The sequence below is a fragment of the Bombyx mori genome, chromosome 24, assembly GCF_030269925.1.
Source record: "Bombyx mori chromosome 24, ASM3026992v2".
Taxonomy (NCBI): domain Eukaryota; kingdom Metazoa; phylum Arthropoda; class Insecta; order Lepidoptera; family Bombycidae; genus Bombyx; species Bombyx mori.
Genome location: NC_085130.1, coordinates 7,121,532 through 7,139,923, shown reverse-complemented (window position 1 = coordinate 7,139,923; position 18,392 = coordinate 7,121,532). Strand labels below are relative to the sequence as shown.

Here is an 18,392-nt window from a genome sequence, read left to right as displayed (position 1 = left end):
CTAGTTTACTCATAAGTAATCAGTTAAAAAGCTTTTAGGCAACAAAACAATTCTGTAAAAATAGTAAGTAGATCTACTGGCTTATCAGAATACAGTAGTAAAAAAATATTGTGACATTTTGAGCACTCCCCTTTCCCTGCTATCGTCTTTTACACACATTGCCGCCAGCGCATTCGGTATTGTTTAAAATGCCTAGACAAAGTATAAAATGAAAAATATCGTCGTTGTCAAACCAAAATCTGCTATGTGCACTTTTTGAGATTTTTACTTTTTGACCTTTTCATATAGTTCACAGTCCTATCTACCGTATAAAAAAGCCTTTATATGTCTATAGCTTTAACATTTATCTATTACTTTCATTTGATATAAGTACTTCTTAAAAATTTCACCTTCATATAAAATTTTATACGAAAATATTTTTACTCGTTAATTCAAAATAGAGTTTTTGCACATAGCAGATTTTGGTTTGACAGCGACGATATTTCATACATTACCTTAACGGTTTAGGTATTCTATACATTGCCTAGTTACTATGTAGAATACCGTATTATACATATTGTCGGTAACATATACAATTTTTCAATATTCGCATAGCAATTAAAATTCGATTAAAATCGATAACGGATACAGCACGAAAAATCTATCTGTTTTATTTATTTTTTATTGATAACTAGCTGACCCGGCAGACTTCGTAGTGCCTCAATCGATAAATAAAAGACTTAAACTTTTCTATAAAATAAACATAAAACATAAAAAATGAATCCGTCCGACGGGGTACACATCAAAGGAAAAACAAAATTTGGTATTTTTATTTAATTCCGAGAATTTTCATATTTATGTACCTTTTAAACCTTCTCTGGACTTCCACAATTCAAGACCAAAATTAGCCAAATCGGTCCAGCCGTTCTCAAGTTTTAGCGATACTAACGAACAGCAATTCATTTTTAATAAAACTCTCTCTCTCTCTCCTTAGTGGGTCTATTCATTGCTGAGGTTCGTATCTAACTTGAAGTGTTGATCGCTCGATGCGCTAGCCAATAATGGCTACTAATAAGTTTGAAAAACAGAAAAAAACGTACTACATGTCTACTTCAATGTTGAATTAAAGAGTTTTAGATCATTCTAGAAATAATCTAGACATAAATTTAACCGCACCTAGAACTCAATAAGTAAAAGTGGTTTCTAGAAAAAACTAGGCTCAGACGAAAGTGGAATGTCTAGTTTGCTATAGCATGCCCTTCCCTTTGTGGTTGGAATGTTCACGACAAACTCGACAGTGTGGTCATTGGACTGATTTAAGATTTTCACTAATTTAAAAGTTGGCAAACGCTAATTATCCCTCAACAAACAGACCGCTGTTTTTTTTAATTTTTTTTTATTGCTTATATGGATTTTATGGTGTCAAGTGGTTACTGGAGCCCATAGACATCTACAACGTAAATGCCGCCACGCACCTTGAGATATGAGTTCTAAGGTCTCAGTATAGTTACAACCGCTACCTCACCCTTCAAACCGAAACGCGTTACTGCTTCACGGCAGAAATAGGCAGGGTGGTAGTACCTACTCATGCGGACTCATAAGAGGTCCTACCACCAGTTATACACCAGTTATATTTAGAGAGAAGAGAGAAGATTTTAATGCATTAATTAAATTATAAATACATTTCTGTGATAATCTGTATCAAAAATATCTGTCATAGATAATTATTTAATTATGTAACCTTTTTGTTTGACAACTGACAAAAAATGACACGCGATTTAAAATTGTTGTTTTTGTAATGAAAGAGCATTCGAAGTTTTAAATTGGTTAGGTTTTTTACTGTTATTTACATTCGCATTAGATTCTTCGACGCGTGGTATCTACGGCTAGACTCGATTACGCCCAGTTTTATGTCTCTCGCGAAAGTTCTCGTAATCTATCGATGTTGTTTAAGTGTCTTATCTATGGATGTGGTCCTTCACTCTCTATTCCTAAGCCTGTTGACAGTATTTTGCGCCACTTGCCCCTTTACTATAAGCCAGGGCCGGTTTGTGACAGTGTTGTTGGCTATCAAACGCATCGGCACAAGAATTTTAAGTAATCTGCCCATAGTATTTAGTAAAAAAAAAAAGAGACTTGATGTGAAGTATATTTTTAACCATAAAACTTCTTAAGTGTAAAAAGATCGTTCGAAATGTTAATGAAATATTATATTACTTTAAAATTATTGTAAGTACTAGAGAGGACAATGTCACGTCAAAACGAACCACGTATGCAGTACCTACGCGTAATGTTTCAAAGTTGCACCCAATGAAAATAATTAAGCACTATAGCTTTGACACAGAACCACAATTTTGTTTTATTTTATATGCATAAATCTGGTAGTGGTCTTTTAGTCTTTTTCCCCCTATCTATTCGCTAGTACCCTATGAGGCTAATCCAGCTACGATTGGACGGGTAGGTGAGCTTACAGGCTCAACCTGAGAGAATTTGCTAACACTAGCCCTAGCAAGAGCAGTGCTTCACAAAATCTACCATAGGATCGGAATTGCTACCTACTGAGAAGATCCGGCGAGAAACTCAGTGGAGCTTTTTAGTCCATTTTTTTATTGTTTTCAGTGGAATTCGATGATTCTTCCACGACATACGACAAGTCAAAACCATAACTAAAATAAAATTTACTGGTGGTGGGACCTCTTGTGAGTCCGCGCGGGTAGGTACCACCACCCTGGCTAATTCAGTCGTGAAGCACTAATGCGTTTCCGTTTGAAGGGCGGGGCAGCCGTTGTAACTATACTGAGACCTTAGAACTTATATCTCAAGGTGGGTGGCGCATTTACGTTTTAGATGTCTATGGGCTCCAGTAACCACCTCTGGTGGGTGTTGAGCTCGTCCACCAATCTAAGCAATAAAAAAAAACGATCCGTACAATATAAGTGCATATATGTATATGGTAGGTGTGTTTTTTGTGTTTCCAGTTTGTTATTTATTATTTACTAGCATTCGTTTCGTATCATTTGCGGTTACATGATCGGACACAGTGTAAATTGTTCGCAGATACTCAGGTTTAAAACTTCAAGGTTTTTAAAGACTCGTAGCTTTTTTCACTTATTATAGACTAGTTGACCCGGCAGACTTCGTAGTACCTCAATCGATAAATAAAATACCTAAACTTTTGTATAAAATAAACTTAAAACAAACAAAAGGAATCCGTCCGACGGTGGATTTCTTTTTAATTCCGAGCTTTTTCATATTTATCTACCTTTTAAACTTTCTCTGGACTTCCACAAATAATTCAAGACCAAAATTAGCTAAATCGGTTGAGCCGTTCTCGAGTTTTAGCGAGACTAACGAACAGCAATTTATTTTTACTAGAGGTCCCGCAGTAGTCGAAATTCGACTATAATTAATTGGAATTGTAAGTTTGTACACTATTATGATTGTATTTTATACTTCTATAATCACAAATTTCGCCAAGACTACATTATAAAACATATTAACAAAGGCAAACAATATTTAATCTATTTTCAATTTGACAACAGAAGTCAAGAACTAAAGTTTGACAATAAATAGTATGCATGCGTGTGTGCGTCAAATACATGGTATGTAGTGTGTGTAATGTTTTCTTTATTGATTTAATGTATCTTTTATGCATTATTTTCAAAAAATACTAGCATTGGGCACTTCTTCTCTATATTCTCTATAAGTGTGGAAAATTTCATACTCCTCCGTCCGCGCAATTTTCGTAAAAAGGGATACAAAGTTTTTGCTTCACGTATTAATATATTTTTATATATATAGACTAGAAGGACAGTTAAAAGATAATTTCAAAGAGGATATATCGTTGGGTTATACAAGCATGATTATTTCACGGTTACGTAATACAATATTATGCACGATCGGACATATTATTGCAATATAAACACACATTAGTTGCACAACTGACGCGACGTACTCTAAGAACGGCAATAGCAAAAAACGATTTGTTCTACATAGCAAGAGATCTCCGGACGCAGGGTTGACAATAACGTTATTTAATATATTTTAAATTAATTTGCAATCAAATTATTTGCGACAAAGTTTTGAAAATATTTCAGAACTAGCGACCCGCCCTCGCTTCGCTTCGGAAACATTAAAACACACAGGAAACCAAAAAAATAAAATAATTTTTTTTTTTTAAAAGTTGCCTATGTTCATCAGGGACAATGTCGGCTTCTAATGGAAAAATAATTTTTCAAATCGGTCCAGTAGTTTCGGAGCCTATTCGAAACAAACAAACAAACAAATCTTTCCTCTTTATAATATTATATAGTATAGATATAGATGGCTCGAAATAATGTTTTTGTTTATTATTCTAGATTTAGACAAACAAGTTCACGACCCATTCAGGTGTTTAGTGTTCAGTGTGCTTCGCGATATAATTAGGAGGATTACCCCAGAAATAGCCACAAAATTACGCCAGTAAATAGATTGTTTAATTTTATTACGCGACTTTATTCAATATCGTCTATTCATGATACCCCGGTAGATACGTATTTACTCTTAATAATTAGTGCCTGCCTCTTGCAAGCCATCTTATCCATTACGTCAGGACTGATTCGAAAATTCATATCTTTTTTTATTATTATTATTTATTTATTTATTTGCGAAAATAAGAGTACATTACACCCACTTAGTATTTTAAATATAGGTAAGCAAAAACTCAAACAAGTTTCCAGAAATAATAAGACGACACACGAGTAGTAGATAGTAAATAAAGACAGCTGAAATTGACTACTAAATATTTACAACAACAAAAAGATTAAAGAAAATATATAAACCAATAAAAATTACAACTAATACAAATGAAGCTAAATTACGTCTCTGAAATACCTAAATCAGCTTCATAGCTGATCACGTAGAATTTACGAGAATTAAAGAAATGTGAATTTGCCTGCTAACGAAGTTTGTCCATAGATTCAAGTAGTTAACATGAATTTCCCCATTTCGATAAAGCGACACGACACGAGAACCCTCTCATCGTGGCCGCCGGTAACTAGATTACCGATCCTGAAGATCAAATGGTAAACAGTCGGCCTAGCCCTAAACACATCATAACGGATCCTCCCGATCCATTAATGGTGCTTTTAGGTACCTCTAGCACCGGTCACTGTCCTAGTCGAATCCGTTCTGCGAAGCACTGCTCTTGCTAGGGTTAGTGTTAACAACACTTCCAGCTTGGGCCCCGTGAGCTTACCTACACGTCAAGGCGAAGCTGAAATAGCCTCTTCACGACTATCAGCATGGGTAGGAAAAACTTTGCTTGTCGGTAAAGAAAAAGGCTCGAACAAATAAGCAGATAATTAAACTTTTAGGTTAGGAATATTGTGTTCTTTTTTTTATAATAAATACATACATAATCATACTCTTATAATACATATTTTTTTAAACAAAAAATAAAACAAAAACAAAAAATTTAACTCTTACATCAATTGGTATGAATAAAGAAATAATTAGATTAGACACACCTCAGCCCTACAAAAGACTAGGTAGGTACGCGTGCGTAATTATTGCTCCCGTGTTAATTGCACCAATAAAACGCTTTCTTGTTGCGTAACAGTCACTATTTCCGATTCTTATTACCAATTACTTGCCGTGAGTCTTATAACTTACGTACGGGCTGTATGGATGCCACGTTATATCTTAGTTGTTCTTAGTTATTGATTGACTAGCTTTTGGCCGCGTCTTCGTCCGCGTGGTACAGTTACTTTGGCATAACGCTAAAGGACAAACCCGAAATCCATACAAACTTGGGCCTGGCGTTACAGTGCTAGAATTTGGGCATAAGTTACAATACCTAAGAAGGTTTCATGAGCCCAATTTTCAGGTCTCCCAGCAATGGCCAAATTGGTAAAATCAGACAATGTTTACATTTTAGGTTATGTTTATTGTTCGAGATATTTTAATAAAAACGATATTTTTGAGGCTGTTTCCTACTAAAGATGAGTAATTTTTTACGAAACCTGTTGCAACAGGTTGCTTTAAAATAAAAATGGAACCTGTTACGAGAAATCGCGCGTTAGGTTGTTTACGAAAACGAACGAAAGCCAAAAATTAAAAACAGCGTAACGCGAAACGCGCTGCGCACGAAATGATTTTTTAAGGGATTTTATGACCTGGTAACTAAGACCTTTAGGTCAGTCTTATTTTAATTTTAGTGAAAACTTTTTTATATGAAAAACTATATTTATATGATAACTTTTTTATATAAAATATAAATCATTACATGCTCCCATATTATCTCATCATATTTCATTTCAATTTTTTTCATGCCTTTTTTATTTTTATTTTTATTGCTTAGATACCCATCGACGAGCTCACAGTCCACCTGATGTTAAGTGGTTACTGGAGCCCATAGACATCTACGACGTAAATGCGCCACCCACCTTGAGATATAAGTTCTAAGGTCTCAGTATAGTTACAACGGATGCCCCGCCCTTCAAACCGAAACGCATTACTGCTTTACGGCAAAAATAGGCGGACGGGAGGCGCGGACTCACAAGAGATCCTACCACCAGTAAAATTATTAATGTAACTACACCATAGAAAAACTCAAAGTACCAAATCGACTTTTTCGTGTTATATTTAAGATTGCCAGTTGAAAATATTTTGAATTGCCGCAGTTGCCGACATGATTTCGTGTCATAACTAAATGGCACAGTTACATACATATTTATTTCTTTTAATGATTTTTGTTAGTAGATTTTGGTGCTTTACGTTACGTTATTCAATGAGATTAAGTTTATAGTCTGGCCAGCGAATCATAGCACAACTAAATAGCGGCAATCCAAAATATCTTCAGTTGGCAACATTAAAGATAAATAACGCGATTTGATACATTTGTGTTTTTCTATGGCGTAGTCACATTAATATAAAAATGGAAAACTACCCTTTCATGCTATATTCAATGTTGTCAGTTGTAGATATTTTGAATTGCCGCCATTGTAAGTAGTTGTGTCACGATTCGATGGCCATACTCTATTTACATTGATTAAAATACCTATAAAAACAGTCATTTATCCTAAAGCAAAAGAGTATTAATTATTTTTTACACTCGATTTCCACTAAATCGATCCTATTTTATGGATGCTCTAATTCTAATCCATACGTTTGTGGAGCTAGTTATGTATATTGAAATAAGTGTTGCAGATGTTTACAAAGATTGTTTAAAACAAAATATTGAATTCAACTTATTTTCTACACTTGGCCATTGTCAATGAAGCTAAGATTTCAATAGGTTAATCAAGCAAAATAGACGAATTTTTTGGTACATATCCCATTCGTGTAACGCTTAGGCCCAAAATGGGGTTTCTCCTTTTACCCGGTTCTTCATTTTACGTAGAAAGTGAAAATATTTTTGAATAATTGAACGTTAAGGAGTTATTTAAGGTACCAAAATCGCGCTATTTAACCGACTTCAAAAGAGGAAGTTATCAATTCGATCATAATTTTTTATCTATGTATGTTCACCGATTTCTTCCGAGAATGCTTGAACCGATTCTGATAATTCTTTTTTCTTTTTTTTGTCCGAAAGGATTGACTTCCTGAATGGTCATGTAATCATCAAGATCTGATGATGGGATCCTGGAGAAATCCAGAAAAATCTATAGTTGCCTGTCTATAATTGTCTTAGCGTGATGTTATATAGCCTATAGCCTTCCTCAATAAATGAGCTAGCTATCTGAAATGAATTAGAAATGTCTGTAATAAAATATGTCACGATTTGAAAAAACTATAATGTGTGACTCAAATTACTTATTCAATTAACTCATTTGATTTTCAAACAAACTGTGATCTTGTAAACACAAATTTAGAACTTAAGAATTATATAAAATAATTAAAATAAAATCGTATACTTCATTCTTTTTTATTTTAAATGTATTCACAACCGATTCGCGTATGGAAAAACCGACCAAATTTATTTGTATTTAGATTTAGTTTTTTTTTTTTCCTCTCTAAGCACCTGTCATTTTTGTAAATACTTTGACATTGGCAAAATCAATGCCTAAGGCGTCGGAGCCCAATTCTTTATAAAAAATATATATATATTCACATATATCCGACAACCCTGCAATTGATCAATGAAAGAGCGAACGTAGACTATTAGCGTACACGTAATTGTGAGTATTTGTAACAGTTTCAAATAACAGGTATGAACCGAACTCTAATATGTAAAGTTAATGACTGTGTGATTATATTGCAATTTCCTTTTATTGCTCTAGGTTTGTATGGACAAGTTCAGAGTCCAATTAGTAATAAGTGGATGCTGGAGCGTTGGATCAAATCACGTAAATGTCGTTACCTACTGTATATAATCAAAGTTACCTACTTAAGATTATTTTTTTCCTACTTAAGCTTGATAGCATTGAGAGGCTATTTCAGCGTAATCTTAACTAGTAGGTGACGTTGCTAACATGAACCCTAGCAAGAGCCGTGCTTCGCAGAATGTACCACCGGATCGGAAACGCGACCCACTAAGAAGATCCGGCGAGAAACTCAGTGGGATGTGTCTGTGGGTTAAACTTAAGGTAGGATAGGTATATTTACTGGTGTTAGGGCTGCTTATGAGCCCACATGGGTGGATAGCACCACTAAGCCTATGTCTGCCGTGGACCGGTAATCCGTTTCGACTTGAAGGGCAGGGTAGCCGTTGTACTTGAGAACTGAGTTTTAGAAATTGCGTCTCAAGGTGCGTGGCAACATTTATTTATTTTTAACTTTCTATACTTGACAGTATAAAGGCGGACTTAATGCCATGGGCATTCTCTGACATTCTACCTTAGGGGAGTGCAGATATGAACCTAAAGGGCTAGGTCGTGGCCTAAAGGATAAAACGTCCGGTGCATTCGTGTTGAGCGATGCAACGGTGTTCGAATCCCGCAGGCGGGTACCAATATTGAATCTAATGAAATACGTACTCAACAAATGTTCACGATTGACTTCCACGGTGAAGGAATAAAATCGTGTAATAAAAATCAAACTCGCAAAATTATAATTTGCGTAATTACTAGTGGTAGGACCTCTTGTGAGTCCAGTAGGTAGTCCGGAAGGCTCTTGTAGGCAGCGGCTTGGCTCTGCCCCTGGCATTGCTGAAGTCCATGGGCGACGGTAACCACTCACCATCAGGTGGGCCGTATGCTCGTCTGCCTACAAGGGCAATAAAAAAAAAATATATGGGTAGGTACCACCGCCCTGCCTATTTCTGCCGTGAAGCAGTAACGCGTTTCGCCTTGAAGGGTGGCAGCCGTTGTAACTAAACTGAGACCTTCTAACTCATATCTCAAGGTGGGTGGTGGCATTTACGTTGTGGATGTCTATGGGCTCCGGTAACCACTTAACACCAGGTGGGCTGTGAGCTCGTCCACACATCTATGCAATAAATAAATAAATAAATTTAAATAAAAATGATCATTTCGCTCTTGTGATAGTTTCAGACGCCTTCACAAGATGCCGCTAAAGTCGAATGGGGTTGGGAAATGTCAACAGTCGCCGAGGACTCCTCTACTGCGGGACATTACTACGTAAAACTGCCTCAGGTAAGAAACTCTTATTCTCCGAAGATTTACGTCAAGATAATCAAACTTAATGATCTGATATTTTCATAACCTATAAGCCGTATCGGTTCAGAACTTGAAGACTAAACGAGGTCGTCTGAGCAAAAATGGCCTAGTCCAAACATTTTCATATTCATGCTTATGTATTGCAATTTATTTAAAATATAATAAATTTGGTGCAAAACCATCATATACCTAGTTTCAGCCACTGAGTTTCTCGCCGGATCTTCTCAGTGGGTCACGTTTCCGATCCGGTGGTAGATTCTGCGCAGCACGGCTCTTGCTAGGGTTCGTGTTAGCAACGTCGTCAGGTTTGAGCCCCGTGAGTGCACCTACTAGTTAAGGTTACGCTGAAATAGCCTCTCAACGCTATCAGCTTAGGTAGGAAAAAAAAAACCTAGTTTCACCCATAGATAACAGATGGCTTAGTAAACATCTTTTTAGCACGTATTATTTTTTCCTACGAAGCAGTGCAAAAGTAAATTCAAAACTCATTATCTCCATGCTGACTATGGTAAGCTTAGGCCGTTTTTGCGCTGACGGCCTCAAATAGTGTAATGCACATCTGCGGCTGCTGATCAGTTAAATCATGTAACATGGAAATCCACAGAATTCACTAGTTTGCGTACTAACTAATAGATACAGACACGACAGCCTGTAGAATTCACAGGGAATGGAGGGCCTCAACGTTGTCTATAGACTCCGGTAGCCACGCAAGAGCAGACGGGACGACCATTTTTATTTTATGTACAGTAAAATAAATATTTATTTGAAATGTAGGGTAGTTACTACTGTATTAGATTTACCGAATCAATTGCGATAAAAACAAAAAGATTGGAGATTATCTTTTGACGTATTACGATTGATTCATTTGACTTCATTTTACTAAAAGACTTATTAGGAGGAGAGAAATTAATTATAATTATTTATTTTTTTATAGAGTTTTATCGATCCCTTAATTATATAGGAAAGGAGAAAAATAAAAAATAAAACTGGTTACTTCACACAATAGCCACCTAGATATTTTATCTTCCAGTAATATTACCGGAAGACGTAGTGTGGGTAGGCCTCCGCTGGATGGAAGCAACGCAGGACTGATCGTTGTGGCTAGGCTTGGGGGAGGCATTTGTCTAGAACCGGACGTCTGTGGGCTGATAAAATAGAATAGAAAAAATATTCTAGCAGCGTTATTTATCTGTAATAAAGGCAGAACAACGGGTTCGGTATACGGCAGACGACACCGGCTATCACGGCGCCGCGGCGTTGAACGCGAGCGACGACCACCACTCGCACACAGCCAACTTCGCCTTAGGGCAGACCGCTATAGATCTCAATAAACTGGTAAGTGAAACATGATAACATCGATCGATCGTTTTGGCGAGGCTTAGGGGAAGCTTATGTTCAGCTGTGGACATCTGTGGGCTGATAGAATAAAATAGAGTGAAACATTTCCTCCTGAATTTTATGATTTCAACGCAGAACTCAGTTTTTAGCAGATATTTGGTTGTACTTCTAACCGAAGTTCGCATTGCCTTTGAATGCATTCAAAATTACCTTTCATTCTCAACTTTCTCCAATAGTACCTCAACAAACCGATCAAAATCTACGTTTTTTAATGCCTTTTCGTAAATCTGCACATATCAATTATGTACGCATTGGCTAAAAGTATATGGCTATATTAAGTTTTACGTATTTGAATTACACATCATTTTTCAATGAAACAGCTCAATATGATATATGATTTTGAGGTCATCACCAACTTGTAAATTCGTTAATTAAATATAATATAAATAAATAAATATTTACTAACAATCACGCCACGTTAACTGGTCCCGTGGTAAGTTCGTAAAGAACTTGTGTTACAGGTACCAGATAACGGAAATAAATGTAATATTTTTATTATACACATACATATATTTAATAAACATCCATAACCCTGGAAAAGACATTTTATATTTATCATACAACTATGTTCCCTTGGCGAGATTCGAACCCGCGACCCCCTTGTGTAGTGACCATGTCACTTACCACTACACCAGACGGCCGTAATAGTTTAATGTAGCTAAGAAGTTAGCAATGCGTTGCGAGTGGCACTACGTAGTGTCTTTTTCTTGTCTTGGGCCGGTTTTCTTAGCTCAACGTCTTCACAGCTTTCCTCGGTGAGACTTTTCACTGCTACCACACGATCGTGATGTGTCACATGTTCTTCATTAACAACACTCTTGATTCTCACACCCAGACAACGAAAGATTTGCCGAAATATTTATAGTTAGGTATCTATTAAAAACGTATATAATTATGCATATCAGTCTCTGGTATCAATAACACAGGGAATCCTAATTTGGGTCCGGATGACCGTGCGTGATTTGTTTCCAGTTATTTATTTAAATACTAGCGACCCGCCCTCGCTTCGCTTCGGAAACATTATTATTGATAGGCGAAGCCCGCCATGTTGCGCGCGGTACGACAATAACTGCGGGTGACGCCGCGGGGCGGAGCTAGTCTAAAAAAAGTCTAAGTTACTCCTTATATCATCAGCTACCTATTAGTGAAAGTCTCATCAAAATCGGTCCAGCCGTTCCAGAGATTAGCCGGAAACAGACAGACAGACAGACAAAAATTGTAAAAATTTTTATTTTGGTGTATGTACCGTATATATATTCATATGCATGTAGTAAAAAGCGATTATTTCAATAATACAAACAGACACTCTAATTTTATTTATATGTATAGATGTATAGATAACTTGACTGTAATACAATAACTAGAAAGTGACGAACTCTTAAATGTTACTACTATTAACAGTTAATTGTAAGAGTTTAAATTGTAGATTTTATTGTTACAGGATTATGGAGGGCCAACCACCACGATACAGCCAGCTAATCTAGTCTCGTCTAATACTCAGCCAATCGATATATTTCTCATCCAACAACAGTTCACATCTCCTTCCGCTCAAGAAAATAATTTACAGATATCGTCACCATCCAATATTCAATACTCCGCACCGTATATAACGCCATTTTACCAAATACAAACACAGCGTCCAAATGTCAATCAAAAGAACGCATCCAAAAATCCCAATGAAGAAGACTTAATTCAGGAAAAAACTGATGAAACTATTGTTACTCCCTTACCCATTCTCCAAGTGTTCAAAAACCATAAATGCAGTACCGAAAACCCTAATACTGATGTGGCTTCAGAGACAGTAGATGATAGCCTAAATAGTTCCAAAGATTTAATCGCGGATATTACATCCTATGAAATTCACAAGATCAACAACTTTGGTCTGAGGGACGAAGCTAAAAGACCACTTACGTACAGAGGGGCTGTGCATTTCAAAGTTGAAACACCCAGACCTAACGCTAGAAACGAAAGGTTTTATTATACAACTGATTATGCGCCGATTATATCTGAATCAAATAAGGTTAATATTACACAAGAAGGGATCAAAAAATTAGTGGCTTCCACACAGGACCTAATTAGCAACGAAGATCTTTTAAAAATCAACCACGCCGCAGAGAAACACGTAAATGATCTTTCCGAAGACATCATCAAACCTAAACCTAGATTTCATGCACAGACTAAATCTAGAAATCTTAAAATTGAGAATAGACCAACCGAAATCACTGTGAGAGCTAAAATAGAAAACATATTACGCGATATCGAAAACACGAGTGATAAATCTAAATCGAATATCATAGAAACAAATTCTAATGATTATAAATTTGCATCTCCTATCGTTGTTCCTGACAATACATACGCTGATTTCAAAGAGCAAATCGTGAATAACCTTGTTTCTACAATGGTACCGTACATCGCAGATGGCTATCAGATCGTTGATGTAAAAAGCGGATACAACAATACCAGTGACATTGATATTAGTCATGACACTGACGAGAATGTAGTAGATGTAACACCAAGACCGATTGGCCAGAACTATCTAGCACCAATCACCGTAGCTTTAAGACTGCTCAATGCAAACCAATCGGTGACACTTAACGCGGTGGATGATCACGAAGCTTCTGACAGCGAACAAATTAGTGAGACGGTCCAAAGTCCGAAACGTGAAAGAACCATTGTCGAAGTTCAAGAATCGTTACCGGTTGAAATAACGCACATAAATGACGTTGAGGTGCACGAGTACTTAGAGGAAGGTAAAAGCAACGATAAAGAACATTTAGAATTAGCTAAATCGCTCTACAACACGTATATTGACGCCTTACGATCGTCGAAGAGAATCCAAGATAATTCCAATAAGATGCTATATCAATATGGTACTATGAATAGTTATGAAAGTTCAGACAGTACAGAGAAGCAGGATTACGATTCCAAAGAGAATCTGGAACAAAGTGAAAATATGCAATCCGAGGTGCAAGTCAGACCGGACGAGGATAATGATAGAAGCGAGTCGATCGATTACTACAATAATTATGAGAATCAAAAAATAATACAACCAATTATTGTCGAAAAAGAGGTACCTGTAACTAAATTCGTTGATAGGTATATTGAAACACGAGTTCCATACCCGGAGGCCGTGCCGGTACCGGTTGATAGGCCAGTCCCAGTGGCGGTACCCTATGAAAAAATCGTAGAAAAACCTGTCGAGGTCACGAGGTACGTCGACAAACCGTACCCGGTTGAGGTACCGAGGCCTTACCCGGTCCAAGTCAAAGTACCGTATCCGGTCGAACAAAAGGTATACGTCGACAGACCTGTACACGTGCCATATTCGGTGGAAAAGGTAATTGAGAAACAAATCCTCCACCCGGTTCCCATACCGACTCCTGTAGGAATACCTTACGCAATTCAAATACCCGTAGAACACAAAATATTATACCCGATAACCGTCGAGAAACCAGTTCCAATACCTGTGGAAGTCGAAAAACCGGTACCGGTTGAAAAGGTTGTACACAAAGAGATACCAGTTCCGTACCCGGTTGAAAAACGCGTACCTTATCCGGTTCCGTATGAAACAAAAGTAGCTATACCTGTACCTATAGAGCATAGGGTGCCTGTAGAAAAAATTGTAGAAAAGCCTGTTACTGTAACTAAATACGTAGAGAAACCTGTACATATCGAAGTACCACGGCCGGTAGCTATACCGGTTCATATTCCACAACCATACCCGGTTGATAGAATTGTTGAAAAGAAAGTACCATACCCGGTTCCGGTGGATAGAATCGTGGAAAAGAAAATTCCAGTCAAAGTTCCGTATGCGGTCGAAAAGTATGTCGAGAAAATTGTCGAAAAACCGGTCGTGTTGACGAAGTACGTTGACAAACCTTATCCCGTGGAAAAGCGGGTTCCTTACCCGGTTGAGAAGATAGTAGAGAAACGGGTACCCTACGCTGTGCAAGTACCGTACGAGGTCAGAGTACCGTACCCGGTCGAAAAACCTGTTCACATACCCGCGTACCGCTACTACTCGGATGAGGAAGCGAGACACATTATCCACTACCAGAAGCCGGATCAACGTAATACACAAACGCAGTTATCACAAGCCCAAGCGTACGCGCGATATTTACAAAGTTTGAGTGATAAATACAGAAATAACCGAAACGTGCAATCAACTCTCTGGGGTAATCAATACGCATCTTCGTACCAATATTTTAATAAAACCGACAAACAGAGCGGTTTGAAAAATGCGCAAAACGTAGCTAACTATATCAAGTATTTACAACACACACAGAGTAAATCGTTAAATCATAATGGTTTGAATAGAAACCGGAGTGATTTTGTCGGATATCAACTCCGCGGGGCGGTGTTGCGCGCTCCTAAAACTTTGAAGATCGAATATGGAGGTTTCAAGCCTCCATTGGTTCCGAGTACTGAGGTAGACTTAGACGGGATACCAGTAAATAAACGGGACGATTAATCATGTCACGAGTGCTCTGAGGAATTGTTTGAGATGATACCATCATCTCGTTTTTACTATCGCCCCGCTCGCCACCGGAGTAGATTTCATCCATACTACCTGGAGCCACTACGATCATCCACAGTGCGCTTCCAGAGATCTTTTTTGCCACGTACCATCCGGCTTTGGAATGAGCTCCTCTCCACGGTGTATCCCGAGCGCTATGACATATCCTTCTTCAAACGAGGCTTGTGGAGAGTACTTAACGGTAGGCAGCGGCTTGGCTCTACCCCTGGCATAGTTGAAGTCCATAGGCGGTAACCACTCACCATCAGGTGGGCCGTAAGCTCGTCTGCCTACACGGGCAATAAAAAAAAAGAAAATGAACAAGTATTGTTCAAATTCTAAACCTATAAAAGATCTAGTAGATCTCGGGGTCTAGTTTGAAATGAAAGCTGTTGTGCAGTTGGAGTTTCGACCCATGTCTCAAACCAGATGGCGGTATTTACGTTGAGGTCCAGCCTATAATAGCTCAATACCAGGTTAGCAGGAAGCGTCTATAACAATAGTTTGTGACTTATGACATTGTTACAAAAAAATACATTGTTTTTCACTCAGCACGCATTGTACGATGTTTGAAATTAGCTGATGTGCGGTGTCAATGTCGCGCTGGGAGCTATACATTGCGCATTCGCCAAACATATTATTATATTCCGGCCATGTTCCACAAGCATCACGCAATGTCTATGACATATCTAATAAATAATGTTAATGTTTTGTGTTAGTTATTGGTAATTATTTATATAAAGTTATTTAATATGTATAACATTTTATGGTCGACATGTGAGGGTAAATCACTGTTGTACGAATTAAACATACTTAGTGTTGTATTGAAATGCTTAAAAGATAAATATTCTTTTTCAGTTTTTATTGTCTACCTACATAATGCATAAAAAAATGGACAACATATTTTCCCTAGTATTTAGAATATTTAAAAACATAGTCTCAATTCAGGATTGTTAAATTTACTTAAATTGTCAAATTTACTTAAATTCAAGATTTTTAAAATTAAAATTTTATATGAATAAATTTGAATTTAAACTTCTAAGTTAGAACTTAGGCATCCACGACGATCATTAAAATTGTTTCTCATTTAGATACACAATCTTTTCAAAGCCATTTTAGAAACAAAATGTGAATATATCACTAGCTTTAAAATAATATATAAGGTAAAAGCACCTATTACGGAGGTATTTCGCAAAATTTGAAAGTAAGAAAGAAAAATAAGCATTTGTAAGTATTTTTAAAGGTGGAAAAAATTTTCATCGTCAAAAATGGAATTTAAATTTCGTATTACTGTTGAGTTTATGTTTCTTTTCTAGAAATTACTTATTTTACAAAATGTTTTAAATAGCCGGGTCGATTTTCCCTAATACGGAGGCATGGTTGAGCTCAGAGCCTATTACAGCGGTAGACGGTTCCTAATACAGAGGGTCAGAAATTATATTTATTAAGTTCCGAACATATAATATTTATTAAGTAAATAATATAAATGTGAAGAACTTAAATTGTAAGTTTTGCATTAATTGACCACTTTTAATGAAATTTATAATACAAATGTAGTATAACCGTGCATTCACACAGGTTGGCTTAGAAAGGAGAGTACATTTTTACCGCGTTTAAAAGTGATTTGGATTGTATTTTAACATGAGAATTCTAGAGAATTTCGAATGTATTCACATAAATAAAATTGGAGTGTCTGTTTGTAATATTGAAATAACCGCTTTTTACCACATGCATATAAATATATATACGGTACATACACCAATGTAGGCAGCGGCTTGGCTCTGCCCCTGGCATTGCTGAAGTCCATGGGCGACGGTAACCACTCACCATCAGGTGGGCCGTATGCCCGTCTGCCTACAAAGGCAATAAAAAAAAAAAAAAAAAAATAACATTTTTTACAATTTTTGTCTGTCTGTCTATTTGTTCCGGCTAATCTCTGGAACGACTGGACCGATTTTGACGAGACTTTCACTAATAGATAGCTGATGATATAAAGAGTAACTAAAGTTTTTTACTCTTAAACTTAATGGTAAACCTAAGGTAAGCGAAGTTTTCGGCTCAATTCAGACATCGGTGGCAACGGCCGGCAGCGATGCGAAGGCCTACCCGATCTTGTGGACTGAATGGTAAACAGTCGACGTCGCCCTAAGCACGTCATTACGGATCTTCCCGATCCATTAACGGTGCTTTTAGGTACCTCAAGCACCGGTTACCGTCCTCGCCGAACCCGTCGCTTGCGATGAAGAACTCGAAGAAGAAATCAACCTATAGACGCAGCCCACTGAGTTTCTAACCGGATCTTCTCAGTTGGTCGCGTTTCCGATCCAGTGGTAGATTCTTCGAAGCACTGCTCTTCGTAGGGTCAGTGTTAGCAACACTCCCGGTTTGAGCCCCATGAGATCATCTACACGTCAAGGGGAAGTTGAAATAGCCTGTCAAGGCTACCAGCATTGGTAGGAGAAAAAAAGGTGCGAAGAGCACTTTCAGCTTTGAAAGAATTTTAAACTTATCTACATTGTTTTATAGAGCAGTATCGCTTGAAAGGATAAAACTGTTCGGTGGCTGATGCGGCGGCCACTGCCACTGCTGTCTGAATAGAGCTATACATATTTAAGATGAACAAAATAGAATTACTGAATGGTAAATTTATTGAGGACTGCTTAGGAACAAACAAACAAAGCATTTGCTTGACCATCTGTGAATGTAAACAAAAGATAAGAAAGTTTAATAGTTTTATGAATGAGTCTTTGTGCCTTTGCCGACTCAATAGAAATATCCGTACGGGATTTCTGGGAATCTGTCATAAATGGTTCATAAAAACAAATCGCTATACCCGAAATTGACGCTATAGTATCCAAAATCGCTCTTACCGAATTAATTTCTTACGAAAGTATGCTTTA

General features: G+C 37.2%; 1 protein-coding gene across 1 annotated transcript in view; it reads left to right on the top strand.

Annotated features, from left to right (window-relative positions):
- The window catches only part of LOC101746552 (uncharacterized), a 36,529-nt gene extending 20,091 nt beyond the window's left edge, over window positions 1–16,438 (top strand). Inside the window, exons 4-6 of the mRNA XM_021353430.3 lie at window positions 9,447–9,554; window positions 10,779–10,913; window positions 12,418–16,438. Coding sequence (XP_021209105.2) covers window positions 9,447–9,554; window positions 10,779–10,913; window positions 12,418–15,447 — 3,273 coding nt within the window. The 3' untranslated portion in view covers window positions 15,448–16,438. The remainder of the gene's footprint in view (window positions 1–9,446; window positions 9,555–10,778; window positions 10,914–12,417) is intronic.
- The last annotated feature ends 1,954 nt before the right edge of the window (window positions 16,439–18,392 follow it).